This window comes from Notothenia coriiceps, unplaced genomic scaffold (assembly GCF_000735185.1).
Source record: "Notothenia coriiceps isolate Sejong01 unplaced genomic scaffold, NC01 NC01_scaffold00037246, whole genome shotgun sequence".
Classification (NCBI taxonomy): Eukaryota; Metazoa; Chordata; class Actinopteri; order Perciformes; family Nototheniidae; genus Notothenia; species Notothenia coriiceps.
Window position 1 is genome coordinate 28,042,065 of NW_011369947.1, and position 22,606 is coordinate 28,064,670.

Consider the following 22,606-nt stretch of genomic DNA (forward strand, 5'->3'; position numbering starts at 1 on the left):
AAAAAACATACTCTGTTATCCTCCCCACAATGCTAACAGTGAGCCTCTGGATTAGCCCTTAGCGAAAAATGCTAACATATTATGCACCGGAAATCCCTCCTAGCTCCCTTATTACTTATCCCAGCTGCACATCCAACACATCGTTTATGATCGTGATCGATTATTTCTGAAACAGTATGGAGCTCAAATGCTTTTTCTCTTGCGGGTTTATCACAAGGCGAGTTCCTTTTTATTTCCTGCTTTTTAAACACATGTGCTCTCCAGTACAGGTTAGCTCTGAGTGTTAGCGAGGCTTGCTAATGTAAACAATGACGAGATTACGTCCAAAACACGTCCGGCATTGTTTCTGATAGCAACTTTCTGTGGGTCCGCCGCCGTTTTGACGTCATATCGGCAGCAAATCTGTATCCGCTCGTTGTAGCCCCGTTTTTACGAAAAGAGAAAGCGTTTTATAATCTGACGCTGCGTGAGTTCCCCAACGCACCGGGGAGCATACTTGCCAACCCTCCCGATTTTCGCGGGAGACTCCCGATCTCATTGCCCTCTCCCGGTTTCCTCCCGGGGTCATATTTCTCCCGCATTTCTCCCGATTTCTGACAAAATCTGATTTACTCAGGACTGCTTTCACTCAGACTTTAATAAAGCTACACCATTGTTTGGTTTCCATGGTAACACGTCTCTTTAGTAGCGCGCGCAACTGAAAGTCTGAGAGGGTGAGGAAGATATATCACAGAAAACAGAACAATAATCGACTACTCTACTCTCTGCTCACTACTTTCCTGTGAAATACAGGTCCAGCCCACACATATGCTCCATCCAGGATGGACATCAAAAAGTGCATTTTGCATGATCATTCTCGTATTACTTTTTTTTCAGGTCATCCCCGTTTCTTCAACCAGCTGTCTTCAGGTCTGGATGTGATTGGTGTAGCAGGAGAGTGGCTAACCTCGGTAGCCAACACCAACATGTAAGATCTCAACAATAAAAGTTTACTCAAGGACTCTACCTTACGCACTTGTTTTTTTACTTGTTTACTTCTTCTTATCAAATTCAAGTATTTATACTTATTGGATGTATTATGTCAACAGATTTCACAAAGCTGTATTAGGTTAGTCGAAAACAATAATATTAAGTTGAACCTAATATTTTAGTTTGAACTTAATATTATTGCTTTCAACTAACCTAATACAGTTTTGTGAAATCTGTTGAAATACAGTAATACACTTAATTAAAGTCAATGGTTCAGTTTTTTCAGTGTACAGCTTATGAAATAAAATCTAAATTCTTAGAGTCTAGTTGGGTTCTCATAGCATGGTGCAGGATTTCTAAAACCTAAAAAAACCCATTTAAAATCAAAATGTTGGATTTCTTTTTGATATTTCCTCCAGACTGTCATTGTTAGAGCAAAGCTTTTAATGAAAAAGAAAGAGCCACGTGTAAGTCAGTGTCTCATGTGACTGCAGGCCATTAAACACGAGTCCTGAAACCCAGAAATTAGTTAGCATTTTGATATTTTTCGGTAGAGGTAAACATTTTTGTGGTTAACAACCGCTGAAAAGATGTTCACGTTTATTTCTACAACATAAAATATGTCAGTAAACACCCCACTGGCTAATGTCTGAAGCTTGAATTTGTGACTCAATGCTCTAAACGTCATTACGCCGAACGTTAGCCACCTTTAGTTTAGCGGTGGTGATGTACAGACATGTGACCGTGATGAGGTTCCTTTACAGAAACAAACGTTTGCAAGAACCGAGTTATAAAATGAGTCTTTTGTCTTTACAGTATAATAATACAACTCAATGTTTTTCTTTTCCAGGTTCACATATGAGGTGTCTCCTGTTTTCATCCTCATGGAGGAGTTTCTGCTGAAGAAGATGCAAAGCATTGTGGGATGGTCTGCGGATGTGGGGGATGGAATCTTCTGTCCAGGTAATGGATGCAGGAATGAATGGATGGATTGGAACTTATTTTGAGAAACATTTGAAAGATTTAGGTGTGATGCTGAACATATCAAGAAACAAAAAGTTTAAGGTATGATGTCACATTTATTTTGCTTCAGAAGTCAGGAGCAAAGGGTAGTCAGTATGTCACCCGTAAAGCAGGTTATAGAAAGTTACTTTTTAAATGAAATTATGATTTATTTACTTTTACAAACAGTTAAGCAATCGGGCAGATGTCAGATATTTACTGCAGGACAAGGCGCTTTCACACCAGAGCACTTTTCCCAGGAATAGTTCCGATAGTTCTTGGGATTTTGGTTTCACACCAAAAAGATCTGGAACTAGAACCTAGTTTGCGCAAACCTTTTCACCCCTTTTCAGTCCCTGCTAGAGAGCAGGGGCTTTCCCGGGGAGAAAAAGGTTCCAATTTCTGATTGGCTGGGCGAATTGCAAACCATGCCCCGTAAAACTCAGAAAGGTTTTGTGAAGCCGCCATTTTATTTGCTCGCATTAGCATTATTAGCATCAGCATTAGCACAAACGGAGAGAGACTAACTTATGGAAACACAAAAAAATATGGGAGCGGTGGGGATGAGGAGGTGTCGGCGCTTCTGGCGATTAACTCGGAAGACGCTAACCAGCAGCTTCTACTGAAGCTAGTCCCCAACTCCGGGGACTTCGGGTGGCAGTATACGCCGTGAAGTTGTTTGCGGACTGCCAGTAAACCCAGAAGAAGAAGAAGTGACGTCAGCGGCTTCATTTGCGTAATCCTCCCTCAGGGACTTATTCCGGTGTGAACGCGATTTACTAGGACAGTTCCAGGGACTAAAGAGTTCGGCGGGACTAAGTACTGGGAACTAAGTACGGCAAAGAACTTGGTGTGAAAGCGGCTAATGTGTTTTCCCGCCTTTTGTGATTATTTGCCCTGCCCTGATTTATTCCACCTGTGTGTGATCACCACCAGTACTCTCTTGTAGCTGTGTCTTGTCAATGTGATTCGTTTCTGAATGTATACTAGCCTGTTTTACACAGTGTCCTCTGTTTGCTTGAATAGGTTTCCCCTTGACGTTCTCATGTGGTTCTGCTGTCCATGTTTCCATCTATGTTTCCTTTCTGGATGTATCCTCGTGTTCCCTGTGGATTTGCTGACAATTTTTTCCATCCAAGTTCCTCATTTGTGTTTGCTGCTATTGTTTTTTATTACCCTTGCGGGCAGGGAAGATAGTGGCCGACCCCCCCCCCACCCTGGACACACCCCCTGTGTTTCATCAGGACCAAAACCTCTCGCTACCTGAACAGTTTCTTCCCCTCTGCTACCGGCCTCATCAACAAGCCCCCCCCCCTACTAACACTTTACCTCAGCCACATCATAGACTCTATGCATTACATTAATGCACACAATATCTGTTTTCTTTTTTTTTTTTATTACTGCCGATTTCTATTCCATATTTTGTTCCTTTTTATTCCATTTATATGTAAATACTGTTATTTTTTTACTTTATTTCTTGTTATTTTTTTATATTTTTCTAGTTCTCTGTCTGTGTTTTTAATTTGTGTTTTACTTTTACGTATGCACCACGACATCAAGTCAAATTCCTCGTACGTGTCAACCTACCTGGTAATAAACATGTTTCTGATTACAAAGCTTGCCTTTCGTTAGTTATGTCGACGACTGTGGCTCTGATGTAGCGGAGGCGTGTGGTGCAGTTCGTTGTGCGTTGGTGTTCGGATCAGGGGAGCACAGGTTCAAACCCCACTGCAGTCAGCATGTCGTTCTTCACCCCAAATTGCTCCTATGGGGATTGTCCACAGTATTGAGTATGGAAGTCGCTTTGAATAAAAGCGTCTAACAAGTGACATGTAATGTAGTGTGGTCGTCTGACAATCGGATATCGAAGTATCCTTTTGGCAAGATGAGTGAANGTTCTGGCGATTTACCCGGGACTTCGGGTGGCAGTATACGCCGTGAAGTTGTTTGCGGCCTGCCAGTAAACCCGAAGAAGAAGAAGAAGAAGTGACGTCAGCGGCTTCATTTGCGTAATCCTCCCTCAGGGACTTATTCCGGTGTGAACGCGATTTACTAGGACAGTTCCAGGGACTAAAGAGTTCGGCGGGACTAAGTACCGGGAACTAAGTACTTGGTGTGAAAGCGGCTATAGACTGTATATGGTTGGACACTGTAACAGTAGAGGAGTCTGGGGGAATTGCACCAACTTTTAAATAACTTTGTTTAATAACAGCAACAAAATTAAACAGTATGAACTGATTTGTAAATATAAATACAAATCTAACTAAAGGTTTTCATGAATACCTACTTTTATTGTGAAATTGACATGTGACGTATTTTTACCCTTTAACCGAAATCAAGAACCGATAAGAACAGAAATCGATAAGCAGAACAGAAATTGGAACCGGTATCGTTAAAATCCAAACGATCCCCAACCCTACACATTAAGCATTATTCTCAGCTTGAGGTGTCCAAAAGGCACTTTCTAAATCGTATGATTGTATTGGGATACAACAGACTTCTTTATAAATAATGGTTTTAGTAAAAGCGTCACAAATAAAACTGAATTGTACCTTAGAGAGCTGTCTTTACCTACTAAGTCATTGTATCCACATTACTGATGATTATAACATCTCACTATGTTCATTTTTTAGGGTAACGGTTAGAATATAAAAGCATAGCCAATCATCACAATGTCAATATTGAGATATTTGGTTGTGTCTTCAGAAGTCCAGGAAAAGTTTACTTTATTTCAATAACAGAAGTTTATACATTAACACATTTACCATTATTCTCAGCATATAAAGGCATTTTTCATTACATGCATTAAAATATGTGTCCTGCCTATACAGTGCAACAAAAAAATACAGACTCAGGTTTTGAGTGTGGTTGCTTTTTAAACTGTGCATTGTGTTTCCTGAAGGAGGAACAATATCCAACCTGTACAGCATCCTGGTGGCCAGATACCACTTCTACCCCGAGGTGAAGACCAAAGGCATGGGAGCCCTGCCCCGGCTGGCCCTCTTCACCTCAGAACATGTAAACAAACCACACACACTCACTGTCACACACACTCACTGTCACACTCTGAAGGACGGGGTTGTTTGAGTTCAGGAGTTATTGTCTGAGCCAGATTATAAATCAGTTTGAGGTTTCACAGGGTCACACAGAAAATAACTTTCAAATGAAAACAGTTTTCTTTTAAACAACGAGAGAACACAAGCCTATGTTTATCTCCGGAGTGTCAGTCTCCAACTTCACTCGTGCCTTCCCTTCGTCGATGTTATATACTTTATAATCTTGAAGTGTAACCAGAGGGGGTACTCTTACTCCAGTAAAAGTAGCAATACTAGAATGTAAAAGTCTACTACCAAATGTAAAATTTTAAATATTTTATTATAATTATTAATGCATTAATGTGTTCATCATTTCAATGTTTCACTTTGTACAAGAGGGGATTATTTGAATTACTTTATATACAATACTAACCTATAATAATAAATTACAATGAATTATCTGATTTATATTTTTTAAGTAACTAAATATTTCCATACAAAATGTAGTGGAGTAGCCCAATGTGAAAATACTCAAGTAAAGTACAAGTACCTCAACTTTTGACTTAAGTACTGTACTTGAGTAAATGTATTTAGTTACATTACACCACTGGATTTAACTAAATATGGTCGCTGTGACTGAGCATGTCTGCACGAGCCGACAAGGTGGATGCATGTGATGCGTTCAGGTCCTCAGGATTTCTCACTCTTCAGCGTCAGATAGCCCCTACACTGTATACAGCATCCCTACAGTGTCCTGAATCTGACCCTACGTACACATCCTAGCTTTAGCCAGGGCAGGGACATCTGCACATCTTAAAATGACACTTAGTTTTTTACTGAATACATTTGATAATACACCATTATTTTATAAAACACAGCACTTCTTCCATAGTGGATTGTAAAGCTGTGAACAAATGCAACGTCCGTCTGACCCACCGTGGAGCGATGAGATATGAACTAAGGTTTCTTTTATGTTTGAGAATGTTNTTCTTTATATCTATCTGGGTCCTAGACTCGAAATATCAACAACTATTGTTGGGAATTCATTCCAAATCCAAATACAATGTTTTCGTTTATATGAAGCACATTGGGATATAGAGAGGCAATCATGTGGTTTGGCTGATGTGTTGCAGTTGCATGGTCTGGCATGCCACTACACGGAGTCAGTAAAGACCCGTATTTCACTGAATGGAAAACCATTAACAAGAGCCCTGTAAAGGAAATGTCTGATTGGTTGGGTTAACGCGGTGTATGTTCACACATTCTTATTGCATCCCATGTTTTGGTGTATGTAAGAAGTTCGCGATGTGAGAGGTCGACAATTTGAATTGTGTAAACTGTCGTTGTTACTCTTAAGTTTATAACCATCGGTCTGAAGTGGTACACACTAAAACAGATTATCTATCATAGCTTTGTTGTTTGCACCTGTTATGTCTAACCTTCTTCTTTTGTTCTGTTACTCATCCGATGTGTTTCCTTTTTGTCTGGCTTTCTGTTCGTGTAGTTTGTTTGAGTTTATAAATACAACCATTTGAACAAGGAATGGTGGAGCTGCAGAGATATCACTACCTTGCAAATCATAGCGAGCGGACTTAACAGACAATACGCAGTATTGTTTGTGTAATTCTGCATCGAATATATTACATCAACAAGGATTGAGAAGCTGAGGAGCCTGAGGTCTGGGCTCCGGGAACGACATCACGTTACCGGAGGAAAACGTAAAGAAAAGTACACCAACTCAGAAATCAGAATATAACGCCAAGTAGGCCTATTTAATGTGGAAAGGATAATAGAAGCACACGATACATTGATTACTTATTTAAGGACGAAATAACATGCAGGCAAAATACGTGGCAAGAGTACAAAACAGAATATAGACAGAAGAAAGGGTGACTCGAGAATGAAAAATAAATGTTGTATATGATGAAAGAGATATAAACATATCGATTTATTAAGTGGATGTAACCATGTAAGCGAGAATAGTAAACCCCAAGGTCATTTTTTCCCCAAACTGTATTCATCATGCATTCAGTGTGTAGCTGTGGTGACACTTGTGTTACGATAGATTACAAAGCATGTTCGTATCTCTCGCCCTCACGTCTCCTGCGTCTTGGCGCCATGTGTCGCACTGGAACACACCGCAAAGACTTCAGTGCCGACGCCCATAACCGGCGCACGTACCTGGCAGCTAAGCGACGTGAGTGGACGAATGGAACTCATCCTTACACAGTCAGACGCGGCGGATAGTGTTAGGTGCGTCATCAAAGAGGCAACGAACCGGACAGAAGCATAGGCGTGATACAAGAAGAAGAAGAACAGAGTGCGCTGATAGTAAACAACAACAAATAGCGTGACGTCTCCAGATTTTATCAACTCTACACGGAGAAGCTCATGGGCGAATTTCACCGACCTGTTGATGAAGCTAGGAGTTCAATAAGAAATCTCTGATTTGCTCTTCTTAATGAGTTTGTTTGGGTTCCTCACTTCCGTTTCGCATTCTCATGCACTGATTCGCGTAAGCTGAACAGCAATCAGGAGTGATTTCTCTGAGCACAGACAGAGACATCGCCAAGAATAAATACAACACTGTCAAATCGGACGGCCGAAGGTGTCGGCACGCCGAACAAACACGACGTGCAGTACTCCCATGTCTGTACGGAACGCCCTAGACAGAAAAAAAAAACAGAGAGAAAAAAAAAGCGATAACGGGTTAAGTATCTCTTGCGCACGAGATACTAACTCGTGCGCAACGAGATACTAACCCGTGAATCCTGACTTTTTTTTGCGGGAGAAAGTTCCGTCCGCCAAGAGAGGAAAGTGAAGCCCACAGGACAGCAACCATTTCACTCCCGTGCACGACTGTTATGTTTACGTGGGAACATGACAAGTGCACTCATGAGAGATACATATGTTCGTACTCAGATCTTCACTTTAAGGGAGCATTCCGTCCAGTAGACAGAAAGGTGTATGGTCACTCCAGGAGGCAGCGGGACCGAATAGTAACTCAGAAAGAGCAGCAAGGCTCAAGAGCTTTTACGACACAGACACATTATATCACCAGTGTTACTAATTGAGACAGCTATAAAGAGTCGAACCAACAGGCTGTTACGTTTACCAACACACACCTCTACACACAACCCCCGCGAGCGCGCGCGAAGCTGCCCCGATTAACTCCCTTTTTATTAGTTTTATGGAGGAGATCGACCGGTGCATCAGGACGCAGTGATGCCCGCCCGGCAAAATCAGCCCCGGGAAATGCTCACCGACCCAACACGACGTAAACTGTCGAACGGGGGGGGCGAGCAGTCCGAGACACGTGGCTCGTCGTGTGCTGTGTTTGAGTGGTTTGTCCCACAAAAAAGCTGCGGGGCAGAAGCAGGTACTCTGCGCGAAGTCACGGCCCTCAATCCACAGGACAACAGAACTGAGTATTTATACACACTACTGTTTTGCCAATCCGGATGTATAAAAAATACACGTAACTCTCACCGCCAAACAGCTCATAATTAAGTCTGACATAACAAAATAACACAATCTCATATGATAGAATACATCAGACATACCCACGTAAACATACACTATCCACTTTCCATGATCAGAAACGATTTCGTTCTACAAAGCGCAACGAGAACATCCGAATAAGAATTTATTTATTTTTCTCTTCCCATCTAACATGTTAAATCGGGCGCGAAGGTATCGGCACGGCCGAAAAAAACTACGGACGCTGTTGGCAATACACACCAATCTGAGTAGGACGACACAGACGCTCATCGACGGCTGACATCAATCAGACAGTCATCGACGCCGACAATCGCTGGTTTAACAAGATTTACATGTAGCAAGTAAGCCATTTGCACGCTGCAAGCTGGAAGAGGTTAAATAATTTAATTGCTACATTTTCACTTCCATATCAGTAAACACTGAAAACGGGTCCCACAGACCCAAACAGCACACAAAGGGTTAAAGGTAAGCATAATATATGTAAAAATGTGCTGAATAATATATACACAAGCAAAAAAAAAAGAAAAGAGGAGGAAAAGAGCTCACAACTTAATTTTTTGAAAGTAAGCTCTCATCCAAAAAAAGGTTGGAGACCCCTGCATTAGAGCGTAACAACTGTACTATAAGTTTTGAAATAAATATGTGTACTGTTCTGGCAGGTAAGTTCTCCACATTCACCAGACCTGATTCATTTTGTAATATTCAGCAACCCATGAAATAGTACAAAATGTCACTCTTCAAGGAGGAACCTCTATGGTGTCAGACGTGGATGACACTGACAAAGTATCTACTAGTGAGACGTATCACTGTATTCACAATGGCGACTGCTCATTAGGGGCAGGTGGGGCACAGCAAAAGTATTACAAATAATGATTACAACAAAATGCAAAAAATAAATAAAAATATATATTGTGGTGCCGAGAGATGGGAGTCAAAGGCGGGGTATCAAACGTACAAGCTAGACTTTTATTAAGCATCTGCAAACACATGTAAACACTCCAAGCCCGGGAAGCGAATACCGGCGGAAACAGGAAGTCCGGCTCATTCAAATGTCCGTGCAGAACAATACCCCAACCCATAGATCCGCGGGTGAATCATGTTAATCACCACAATATAAAATATATGTTAAGATCATGTTTAATCATCTGATTCGTCTGTACATTGCTGTTTTAGTCTGTGTTCTTCTAATTAGTGTCTACAGTGTGTGCCTATTGAGCTGTTTTGAGCCATGTGGGACAAAACCCGATCATCCCCTCCCTCTCACTGTCTAACTGAACGGTGACTGTAAAAACTACACTGCGCATGCTCAAAGAATTTTTAATGTGTGTGGCAAAAAAATAATGACCATAGGAGCACTGAGCTGCTATCCCCACATACGTCATCTCACATAATTCAGAGCTGATTGTCTGTAAGTACGTGTGCCGCAAAAAGTGTGGTGTGTGAAGAGCAGACGAGAGAGCTGCAGTGACGCGTCCTAAAACCCGGAAGTAAGCTGCGCATGGGTTCCATGGCTTCCCTCCACAAAAAAGCGATGAGATTTCTCCATAGGATTTTAGAAAAATAGCTCCAAATAAGATCTGTGGGAAACGTACCTGTTAGATAAATGCACGTTTTGTTCAGCCGGATAATATCCACATGTCTACCCTACTTTTATAGTTTTCGAATCATAAATCTATCGATTAGATTTATGATAGACTTTTGAAACTACAAGAAGATAAGGAGGACTTTTACAAAAAAGTAATAGAGATTTTTGTCCAGAAGGATAGCCAAATGGACTTCATCTTCAAGTCAAGGTAAGACCGCAATTTTATTGAAAATGGGATTTTACCAAGAGAGAACAAATTCAATATTTAAATGATAAAATTACATTTCTTGGGTATCCTTTTGTTGAATGATAAAATTACTTTTTTTGGGCATTAAAATTAATCGAAGCATCAGACAAAAAAAGCTTTTGAAAATAATATTATATTTTGATTTAGGTCCAAATATAATATTTGTAAACCTGAAGAGTCAGTGCCAGTGCCTCACCAGCCATGAACCTCACTGCAGAAGCTTATATATAGACTAAGTTGTTTGTGCCACACCACTTTTTTACATATAAAAACGCCACTGCGCATTTGTTTAAAAAAGGTAGCGACAAAAGCAGGCAATACCACACATTTTAAACTACACCTAAAACACAACCACCCCATTCCGTTTTCCCAGCTGGGAGCAAACACGGCAGCTGGAGATGGAGAGCCCCCACCTTCCCGACAGTTTACAATCAAAGATGCATTTGCCCGACAATGCAAATATGTTGGTGTTCCTTGCTCGAAAACTTTGAAAAACAGATTTGGATATGGCCTGTTGAGGCATCTGGGTCTTTGTATGGACAGTGGACTGTACACTTGAGTGTTGTTTTAAGGAGGGTTCTTTGCTTGTGAGACAATGTGTGCTCATATTATTTATAGATAGATAGATGGATAGAGCGAGAGATCTGTTTTCCAGCCCGAGTCTATTTAATTTATTGTTTTGGTTGTGTGATTTAATTTATTTATTATCATTTAATTAATTTGTTTTATTTATTATATATCATTTATATATTTTAATATTATTTCATTTGCAATGTTGAATGTTCAATATAAAGTTATGTTTGAAAGTACTTTAACTATTATTATATATTATCATTATGTCAGTGGTCTAAAATGGTCTTACAACAGTGCCGACAATATTATCGTTTATCGCAATAATTTCCAGGAAAATGTATCGTCCAACAAAATTAATTATCGTGACAGGTCTGTTGGCACCAAAGAGTTCAAAACACAAGGCACAAAATGAACTTAAGTGGATGATAACATACAAAGTATGGAATTAATGTGTAGTCCAAAATAGGACATAACTTTTCTCTCAATGTCAGTAAGCCATAAAAATTAACAAACAAACAATGTGAGGTTCGTTTTTTGCTGATATTTGGACATTTCTTTCATTAAGGAAGCAGTTGAGAACATTTGAGAAAGATTAATGACGGTTTAAAGCAGTCAATAAAATATATATTTTATCCAAATTGTGAATCACTGCAACCAGGACAAGTCCTTGAGCATACTGTCAAAAATGGCCACAAAAATATATAAGACTGTTGCATGAGAGATTAACGGCGGACAGAGAGAGATCAACACACACTTCACCAAACTTTCCCCTGGCCGAGATAATAAAACAGTTGGATCATTCAATATCTGACATTTTTAAGGCGGGCCAAGATGCTAAAAAATGTGCATTTAATGACCCGCCATACAAACTGCACTTGACTTTATCACATGATTGTAACTTCATGCAAGTCAATGGTGTTCCCTTTGTTCTGTTGGCATGCGAGGCAGCAGCTATGCCAGAAAATTCATTTAATTTGGACACAGATTAAGGGTTGGAACCTGTATTTAAATGAGTTTACTCTTGAGGTACTTCGGGGATAATTTACAGCTGCTTCAGCATTTTGAACGCAAGTGAGCCAAATAATTGAAGTTGGACCATATTGACTACCTGGGTGGAAAGGAGCAAATCCTAGAAGCTGATTGTTTGATTTCTTGAGAAGACGGAGGACACATATTCTTATTTTTGTGAACAGTAGAAGGATATAGAACAGAACTCCATGCTGCAATAATGAAATGGAATAATGAAACACTTCGCCACTTGAACGAGAGGATAAACAAGTGTGTGAGTTAAAGATGCTACTCTGAACGGTCTGAACCTCACGTGCCTGTGGTTAACCCTCCCTCCTTCACAATCTCCCTCCTTGACTCCTACTTTTGTTTCTAACTGCTATACAGTAGACTGTGCTTTTGGCTCGACGGTAAACAAAACAATTTCTGTCTGTCTTCCTGCAGAGAGCGAACAGGCAGCTCCATGAGGGGACCAACTGCATCACACGCTGCAACAGGAGCTGCTGCACCCTTATAAAGTGTGTGTGTGTGCGTGCGTGTGCGTGTTTGTGTGCCATCCGTGTCCGAGTGTGAGTCGAAACTAGGTGACGTCATCTTTGTTTATGTGCATGAGGCGGGACGGCGAGGGAGAGAGAGCAGTGGGGACTGGGGAAGTGTGTGTGTTTGTGTGAGTGTGAGTGTGAGTGTGAGTGTGTGTGTGTGTGTGTGTGTGTGTTTGGGGGGGAGGAAGTGGAGAGTTGCTGCCAACTCCTCACGCGATCTAGACTACAGGGGAGGGAGGGGGGAGGGAGTTAAAGACATAACAATACAAGGAAACAGACAGACAGCAGTGTAAAAACATACTGTGATTTCATCTGGGAGTATCGTTTGGATGTGAAATGTGTTTGTGTTGTTTTCAGGTGTTTAGGGCATACTTCAATTCATATAGAGTTATAAAGATTAAAGCAAGAATGATGAGGAAGGAAACTGTAAAAAAAAAACATAAGGGAGGGAACATGAATCTGAAAGAGGACTGTCTGCAATGAAGTTTCTAAAAAGTACACATTTATATAACGTATTACTGCGTAGAAAAAGAGGAAGTAGGAGAGAGAGGTGGAAAGACTTTAGGACAGACATTTGTAAAAAGGTCCACAGTAAAAAGTGAAAAGAGATTAAACTGGCTCAGATATCATCGATTAAATCTCACACGCGAGTATTGATCTGTCAAAGAAAGACACACACACACACACACACACACACACACACACACACACACACACACACACACACACACACACACACACACACACACACACACACACACACACACACACACACACAAGATAATTGTGTGTTTGTGTGAGACACTGTAACACTATACACACATCAGACTGCTGCACTCAGATGGAGGGAAAGCAATAAGCAGTATTTTTTTCCACTGTTCATTGTTTCATTTTTGCAAACTGTTATTCCTGCATTTCTTTGTGCCACTTGCACATTTTTTGCTGATTATGTCTAAGGCATATTTTATGTTGCACGGTTGGAGAAGTAATGGGACAGTTTTTCATTGCCAATAATCACACTGTAGCTATTTTGCATATGACGATAAAACCTTTGTAGAATCCCTTCACAATAATGAAACTGACTGTTAGGTGTTTCTAACATTGTGATAATGAAGCTGGATTGGACTAATTTTCTAACAGGATTTTTTAAAACATGTTATTTAGGTCACTGTAAATGTCCACATTACTTTGTTTACTATAAACAAAACCTACCTAACCTATTATAGCTAAACACACTGTATATAACACTGAAGCCCCGCCCCTCCTCTTACCATTCTGTGGAGGACTGTGGCGTTGATCTCATCTCCGATGGCCCTCAGCTGGTGGGCCACCCTCCTGATGACCTGCACCTGCGCTGCCTCTCCTCCGGGGGCTCTGTGACGAGGGGAAGCCCAGGAGAGCTGCTCGTTCTGTGGCAGCAGGTCTGGAAGAGGCCCCTGCCTGCTGGAGGTCTCCTGGGGCTCCTCTCTGAGCGAGTCTGCAGAAGAAAAATACTAAATTAATTCAGAAAATAACATGCAATTCTCCATAATTGTTTAATAATTTGAAATCGTTTTTCCATATGCTCTTACTCTTCGTCTCTCTTTTGATAAAAACAGTTAAAGTTTGAAAAGACACAAGTGCTTTATTGCCACAGCCTCTGGTTATGCCTAATTGATTGTCAACAAGTATCCACACATTAACCGCCTCCTTAGCAATAATAGAGACACTTAACAACAGAGACTTAACATACAAGAACACACACAACTTCATACACACACTTCCCAGAAAACTTCACTTCCAGGCCATTACCGATCAGTATGAATGTTTACAATGAATATGAAGAGATGAGTAAGGTTCAAACATTATGTTCACCATTTGCATACAATCAAATAAGTTACTCTCAAAGTGTAGCATACTTGATAGAAAATAGAAGAGGGAGTTTTTAAACAACATTCAACATAAAACATTTTTTTTTTTTATTCCAGTTGGGTTTTTCAGTTACATTAGTTAGATTTGTGGCAACACATATTTGCTAAGGAGCCTGATGGGTCTGTTTCCTCTTCATGGAACTTGGAAGAGTAATCTCTTAATCTGCTTAATAAGTCTGGTATGGAGAGGTGTGTGTGTGTGTGTGTGTGTGTGTGTGTGTGTGTGTGTGTGTGTGTGTGTGTGTGTGTGTGTGTGTGTGTGTGTTTACAGATCTAGTGTTGTTGTTCCTACAGATACCTGTCCCTTCTGTCTGGTTGCTTTAGCGTGAAAAAAAGGCCTAAAGCTATTAGAGGTTTTAGGATTTTATGAAAAAAAAGGAAATTGTCTCAAATCTTTAATGGTAACCTACTTGATCATTTTTTTAATTTTTCATGCTTAATGTTCTGCTTTATTCAAATAAATCTTATTTTGTGTAAGCATTATATACAATGAATTAATTATTTCTCTTTTTCTGTATCTTATCAATTCTTTTAACATATTTCACATAACACATTTACAAAATTAGTTGCTAAATTAAATTAGTTATTTTTTTATGTTCTTGTTATGTTTCTTGCTTATTTGAATATCCATCCAACATATGAAAAGGATTTATCATACTACATGAAACATCCTTGTCTCTGGCAGCGTGTCGTTTTTAATAGACGATTAGATAACCTTTGTACACTTGTTTCTGACTTTGAAAACAGCTTTCCTGTGAATGGACCCCTGTCTCTGTCATGGAGCAGAGGGTCTCCATCAACCACAACTCTTTGTTGCCACAGAAACAGGCACCCCTGGCAACCACAGCATCTACTTTGCTAGGAGGATTACAACTGATCCTTAAAAGAGGCAGGTGACTAGAGAGAGGGAGAGATGGAGGCGGAGAGGGAGGAAAGAGAGAGCGGAGGAAAAATAACAAACGGGAAACACTGGCTTGTTGCCAAGGTAACTTGAAGACAGCACTCTTGGAGACGTCTCTATGAGATTGGCCGGCAGTGGGGGTCTGAGCTGGATAGGCTGGAGGGAGGTAAGGGGGTGGGGCTGTTGGTGAACCGGTCTGTTTGATAGGCTGACAGAGTGACAAGGTGACAGAGATCCTGAGAGCAGATAAATATGGGATGTAGGAGACTGGGGGGGACTCGGTTGCCGGGTGAAGGGGTGGCATTACAAATAAAAACAGACTAAAGCAGATAAAAGCTTACGGCTGAGAGATGTTGTCATTAAATAACAAACCGACAAATCCTCTGACTAACCAAACAAATAATAAATACATTAACAAACAATTCCTTTTTTTATTCAGCTAATTAATTTAGCTGATGCTTAGATCCAAAGTCTCTTACCATAAGTGCCGTCAACTATGATGATATAGAACAGCAAGAATCCTGCAAGGACATTAGTTTCCAAACCTTTTAAGCGCTATAACCATTTTAAAATATATATTTTAAATTGTATTTTATTAAGTACAATTTTGAGCTACTTGAGTTGTTCCATTTTTTGCTACCTTCTACTTCTACTCCACTACAATTCAGAGCTAAATTGTGTACTTTTACTCCAATACATTATTTTAATCCCTTTAGTTACTTCACAGATCTGGATGAATGATGTGAAATATAACCAAGTGTTAAATCAGACTTTAGTTCCACCTGGAGTAAAGTCACAAGCTACCCTGCAGTATACAAAGTCATTCAAACTAGCTGCACCTTTACCAGCTTTGAGAATACTTTCATGATCAATCATTATAAAACATATCATATATATTATTCTGAAATGGACCAATCTGCACAATCACTACTTTTACTGTCGCTACTTTAACTATATTTTGATGCCAACACTTTTCTACGTTTAATTGAGGAACATTTTGAATACAGGACTTCTAGTTGCAACAGAGTATTCCTTCACTATGGTACTTCTACTTTTACTCAAGTACAAGATCTGAGTACCTTTCCCACTTCTGTGCACACAATACAACAAATTCACTTACAAATCGACAAAAAACGTACATCATGACTGTTTACCAACCGGACAGATGATCTGGATAAAGTGACATTGATTTTTTTATTTTAATTATTGAGTGCCTGATTAGTGAATAACTGAAAGTGTCTGACTAATTAATTCACTAGGTTGCTGAGTATCTAACTGATGAATTCCCTATTTACTGACTGGATAACAAAGTGTCTCCCTCATTAAATGACTAACTGTTTGATTCGTAGCCTGACTGATAAGCCTGATTAACTAACTGTAACTCTGACAATTTAAACTAAGCTTAAAACCTGACTGAGAGGCCAATAGAAGCTCTTGTGGGCAGACTACAGACTGACTGTGTGCTGCCAGGCTGATCTCAGAGCAGCAGGAAATGCAGCACATTGGTTCCTTCAGACTGCACAGGACATGTCTGAACATGCCCAGCATGCACAGCTGACCTGCAGCTGAGAGAGGAAGGGGGTGGGGCAATGTATCTGTTTACCCCTCTATCTGTCACAACACAAAGACACAGTGTCTAATGTTAACCTGTGTTTCCTGTATCCTGTGAATGCCAACACCTGATTTTCACCTGAGTTTTTAAAATGTGAAAAATAATGTACTATAAAAGGTCAAATGTGTTTTCTGTGTTACCGCCCACCATTGTCAGAGTAAGTTCCCCTCTTCTCACCCCTCGTGAACTCCAGACAGACAGACATTGTCTCATGAACAAACCAGTAAGAGCTCCTGAGGCAGCAACAGCAGCTCAGTGGACTGTTGGCTACAAGGCCAAAAACGTCACATGTTTATTCCTGCGACAGTGGGTAACACACATCCTCTTCATCCCTCCACCTGTCCCCCATCAACACTGCCCAAACAGCCTCCTGTCATGGAGACACAGCACAGACTGAACTGATACTCTCCTGCCAGCTGACAACTTCTGTGTATATTGAGGGAGGAGGTCGGGAAGGCAAGCTATGCTGTGAGGAGAGCTGAGTCGTGACTCTTGGTCAGAACCTGCATCCACTCTGATCTAATGCTTATCCTGCAGCAGTAATTGGCTGTGAATCAATGTTTTAACTTAGTCACATTCCACCACAGGGCATCAGTAAGTAGTTAAACAGGTCACACACAGACTACACCATCATGGTTAAACAAACATATTATTATATTTTTAATGGGAAAGCTTCTCATTTTGTTTTGTCTGTGACATCAATGAAGCCAATGCAACATTATTATTTTCACAGCTAGTGCTCAATATGTAATATAATATATATTACATATATATAATAAGCTTTGGTGAAAATACTTTTTTTTTAAGCAGATGTTGAAAATGACATATTTTTAAGTATCTGCCATTAATAACATAAATATATGCATGTGTATGTATTGTCCCATTTCTCATTGTTGTTATGGGTGGTTTGCTTCTTCTCCCTGAATGTAGTCCCACAATAAAAAATACAGATCTGTTTCCACCTTCAGTCGAGGCCAAACATATCTGTGTGTTTGTGAGTTTCTCTCCGAGGTAACTGTTCTAAATCATAAATGATGTGCCTGGTGTTACAAGCACAGGGAGAGCTAACCCACATGGTTTTAACAACACCATGCTGCAACTCACATCCTATTACTAAAGAGATATAACACTTTGTATCTCCCAAATAACCTAAACCACGCTGGATATCTTTGATTAAATGTGAATAATAATAATACATTACATTTATAAAGCGCTTTTCCTGGTGCTCAAAGCGCTTAATAGGACTGTCTTACCTGACTGCTCTCCTGAGAAGACACTGGCCCTCTCTTCCCTCCGATGGCAGAGAGGTGAGGGAGGCGTTGATGATGACGATGGCCAAGGTAACTGCTGGTGAGTCTGGGGCTCGTCCTGGCCCTCTGGGTGGGGGTAAGGCACCGGGTATGACATATAGAGGGCCTGCAAAGGGTGCAGGTGGTGGTGGTTCTGGTGGAGGTGTAAGGCCCCGGGGCCAGTCACAGAGCCGGTGGTGATGGTGGTGGTGGTGAGCATGCCGGGCCAGTTGTAGAAGGGGCGGGGCAGCTCCATCCGGCAGGAGCTGTGGCGAGGCAGGGGGCCGTCTCCTGGTTCTCCTCCTGTCTCCCCGGCGCTCTCCATGGTCTCTGCACGGGCCATCTCAGTAGCCTAAATCACACAGACATGCACATACGTCAAACAAAGCAAGACAACATGTACTGAAGCATCAAATCAAAATGTATAAACATAGTCATCTAAAAAACAACAAATTGAATTTAAACAAACACAAAAAACAGTGGCCCTGAGAAATCAATGTACAAAGAATTAAGAAAACATGTGCAAGTCTTGTTCGTGACCCCTCAGGATATATACTGTCTATCTGATAAGACAAGATATACTTTATTGATCCAAATTAAAGTATATATTATACGATCAATAAAAAAAACATTGAATTTGATTTAATATATAATAGGATAACATATCGCATACAAAAAGCACCAGAAAAGCACACATACACACATCTAGTCTTTCTCCACAAGTTTGACCCAGCAACCTACATTATAAATGATCGTACCGGCCGCTAGGGCACGAGACTTGTTTATAAACAGATCTGATCCGCGCCGATCGAGCACGAGGAAGCGCGGACGCGTACACATCATAGGTACACACAATCTCACAGAAAGGCGAGCCACGCGGAGATTTCTCTCCGCTTTGTCAATAAACTGATGATAGGAAGGATAATATCGAGAAAAAAGTGAGCATAAATCCTCCAGTGACATTAATGTAAATGTGCCATTTAAAATCCCGTTTATTTAGGGTTATTTAAAAAACGCAAGGAAATAAATCGGAAAATGCGTAAAGATGTCGAATTACAGAACCACGGGGCACCATGCTTTAAGTTTGAATACATTCAATCATAAATGCATTATTCGTTTGATAAATTAACCAGTTTCTGACAGTTTTCTGGTTCTGGGGCTAAACACATTTATTTAAATAGCCTATCAATATCGTTAACTTTAACTCTGATTTAGGATTTTTTTTCCCCATTAACGTTTCTGAATGGGACTTGTCCGGACATGTCTCAAATCATAAATATAACGCGAAAGGCTCGAAGGCGCAGGGGTCAATACTTTACATCTGTTGTAAAAAAGAGAGTAAATGTTGACAAAGTAATTTCAAAGTAGATATGTACCGATAAGTTCAATCACACTTTTTTCTGACTGCTCGACAGATGATGCAACTTTAAGTTACATTACATGTCACATAGACGCTTTTATCCAAAGCGACTTACATACATTCAGTACTGTGGACAATCCCCACAGGAGCAATTTGGGGTGAAGTGTCTTGCCCAAGTTGTCAAAAACCTTTCCAACTTCTGCAGCAGTAAATAAAGATGAAGCGCTTACTGGCTGTTTATGACGCTCCGTGGTGAGGCGGTGTGCAGGGCAGAGAGCAGCCGTAACAGGTGCACATCAGACGGGATACACTGTTCCAGAACAACAGGCGAAGTGTCACAAGATGTTAAAGGTCCACTCGGGAGGAATCGTGTCATTCCATGTCAAAGTTCTTCCGTTGATTGTCACGCTTTATAATCAGCTGGTTGTTGTCTGTTAGATTAACCCATCAGAACATATACCGACGAGATGTACCGAATAACGGAGGAGACTGGTCTCTGTGCTCTTCTCTGAAGATCTGTCCGGTCTGAGCGCTCTCCTGCTGCCTCAGCCTCACTATCTTTGTCAACACAGAAGATATACACTGGACTACCGGTTTGGACTTTCAGAATAAAACACACCACAACATTTATTGACCTCGTAAATAGAGTTTTTTCGAGGCGAGGAAGGATTCTTGCCTCGCTTCTGAAGGAAGTGACTCGGAAGACATGTCCTACCAAGGAAGCGTCCTCGACATTGAGAAACACCCAGTACCTATGTCGTGTTGTTCACTTTTGCACATTCTTGCACAAAACAGCGGAGTTCTTTTATTCAAATCGGATACATTGTGCATATATTTCTTATATTTCTTGACTTTTTTCAGGCCTTGCTATCCTTTTCGTTTCCTTTAATATGTGTATTGTTATGATCCAAAATACTGACATACAATGTCCAAACATGCTAATTCTCTATTTCAATTTATTTCTGGACCGTACACCGAATAAATACAGTTATATATTTTAGTTCACTCCTGCTTTTATTTTGATGGCCAGTCCTTTCTGGTCTAGACTACTTCCTCCTCCTCCTCCTCCTCCTCCCTGACAAGTGCTGCCATGCTCCTGACAGGATGCTGCTGTCTCACTTTCTCTCTTTCTTCTTCTTTTGTTTTTTGTAACAGACTGCGACTTTCTGCAGCAATATAAATACATAATAATAATAATACTTTCTTACATATGTTATAGTTGTAATTGCATTCACATGCCACTTAGTCCTAGAGATTTAACATTTGACCCCCCTCACATCCTGTGGTTTTCCTCCACCTCCCTCCTCCCACTTCTTATCTCTCATCTCAGGACTCAAGACATTTCCTCATCATGTGACAACTCCTTGCTCAGAACACACACACACACACACACACACACACACACACACACACACACACACACACACACACACACACACACACACACACACACACACACACACACACACACTCACTCCTCCTCCTCACCCCAGCTGGCTTCCCTTCATTTCCTGCATAGTTTGACATCTGTAAAGTAAAACAATGTGATCTTAGAGCTGAGTCAGCCCTTTGTGTGCAGTAGATCTGTTTATTATAACACATGTGTTGCAAGTGTCAACACTATTATGACCTATCATTTCTGACAGTTGGGATTTAGTTTAGGCTAGACAACATGTCCTCTTTATGTTTTAGTCCAGTGGTTTTTATTATTATTAGCCTTTTAACAAAGCACTGGGATGAAAACCAACTTAGATTTTCTGCAAAATTAACCATTTCCATGATTAAAGTTACTTTGAGTATTTTAATGCACCCCAAAAAGGTGATGTGTAACAACAAGTGTGTCAGTTTGACTTCAATAATGAAGCCAAGGAAACATTCTCATGTTTTGTTGGTGCTCAATGTAAAATCCGCTTTGGTGAACATTTGTTTTGTTATGAAGATTTTGATGGTGATATTAAGCTACATCTGCCCATAATAATATATATTTATGTACACATTTGTATTGTTCTTATGGGTGACTTTGCTACTTTTCACTGAATGCAGTTAAACACTAAAAATAATTCGAAAATACAGACCTGTTCCCACCTCAGACCAAACAGGTGTGTGTGTTTGTCCATGTCTTTGAAATGTAAACAGAATCTTTGCACTTTAAGCTTCAATAGAAATCCTTTTGATGGCATTTGGGATAGATTTACTAAACCCAAACATAAAAAATTATAATCCCGGATTAGTGAATATTTTTTGTAAACACTGGAATCCATTTATGACAAATTGCTTAATCCAAATATGCAGTGAGCCAATGACACATATGACATAATTAATAAATACTTCCCACACACATTTTAAATAAAAAGTGCTCAACACATTTTTGAAAAATGTCTGGTGTTCATTGATTTATTTGACTTGTTTTAATCTCACTTTGACACATAGCATATTAATATTCAGGGTGTGTGCTGCAGCACTTATGATAGTCATCTTTAATGAGAAGAACCTGCATTAATGTTGTCATTACAGCAGGCTAATTGTTCCAGCTTTTACACTTTGTAGTCTGCAAACCGTGCATAGCATTAGCATGAGAAATGACTTCAGACACCCCTGCTGTGGTGACCCCCGACCCTCAGATCATTGTCCCAGCTGCAGGGCATGGAAATGGCAGCTTGTCTGAAGAACGCCCCCATTCTTCCTCCAGCAGCAGATTGGTGCACACCCTCTTGTTTGGTAAAGGGTGGGGGCTGAGTCTCCTCTCAGGTACATGCCCGGGCAACACCCTCTGCCAGCCACACTGCCTGACACGTGGTCCACAGTTAGCTGGTAGAGATGGGATAATGAATGCTAATGCGAGTCAACATTGTAACATCAGTGATCCTGTTAGGCTGCCTTTGTTATATCGTTGCTGATTTCCTTTTATCGTGAAAACCCTTGTTTTGTCAAAATGTTCTTAGGTCCAGAAGTGTAATTTTAATGAAGTCAGTAGTTTTTACTAATGTCTTAACCTGTTTAGCCCTGAGCCTGTTTTTCAGGTCTCAGGCTCGAAAATGACATTCCCAGAACAAATGACCATATCTTCCTTCT

General features: G+C 40.5%; 2 protein-coding genes across 2 annotated transcripts in view; one reads left to right on the forward strand and one right to left on the reverse strand.

The window, feature by feature from the left end:
* The window catches only part of LOC104966227 (glutamate decarboxylase 1-like), a 15,782-nt gene extending 10,709 nt beyond the window's left edge, over positions 1–5,073 (forward strand). The window contains exons 5-7 of the mRNA XM_010795410.1: positions 877–967; positions 1,820–1,932; positions 4,874–5,073. Of these exons, the coding sequence (XP_010793712.1) occupies positions 877–967; positions 1,820–1,932; positions 4,874–5,058 (389 nt within the window). The 3' untranslated portion in view covers positions 5,059–5,073. The remainder of the gene's footprint in view (positions 1–876; positions 968–1,819; positions 1,933–4,873) is intronic.
* Positions 5,074–12,859: 7,786 nt separating this feature from the next.
* Positions 12,860–20,077, reverse strand: bbc3 (BCL2 binding component 3). Its single transcript, XM_010795787.1, has 4 exons — positions 19,765–20,077; positions 18,139–18,526; positions 13,734–13,939; positions 12,860–12,886 (listed from the first exon to the last, which is right to left on the reverse strand). Exons 2-4 carry the CDS (start codon positions 18,515–18,517, stop codon positions 12,860–12,862), a joined length of 612 nt encoding a protein of 203 aa, XP_010794089.1. The 5' UTR covers positions 18,518–18,526; positions 19,765–20,077.
* Positions 20,078–22,606: the final 2,529 nt, after the last annotated feature.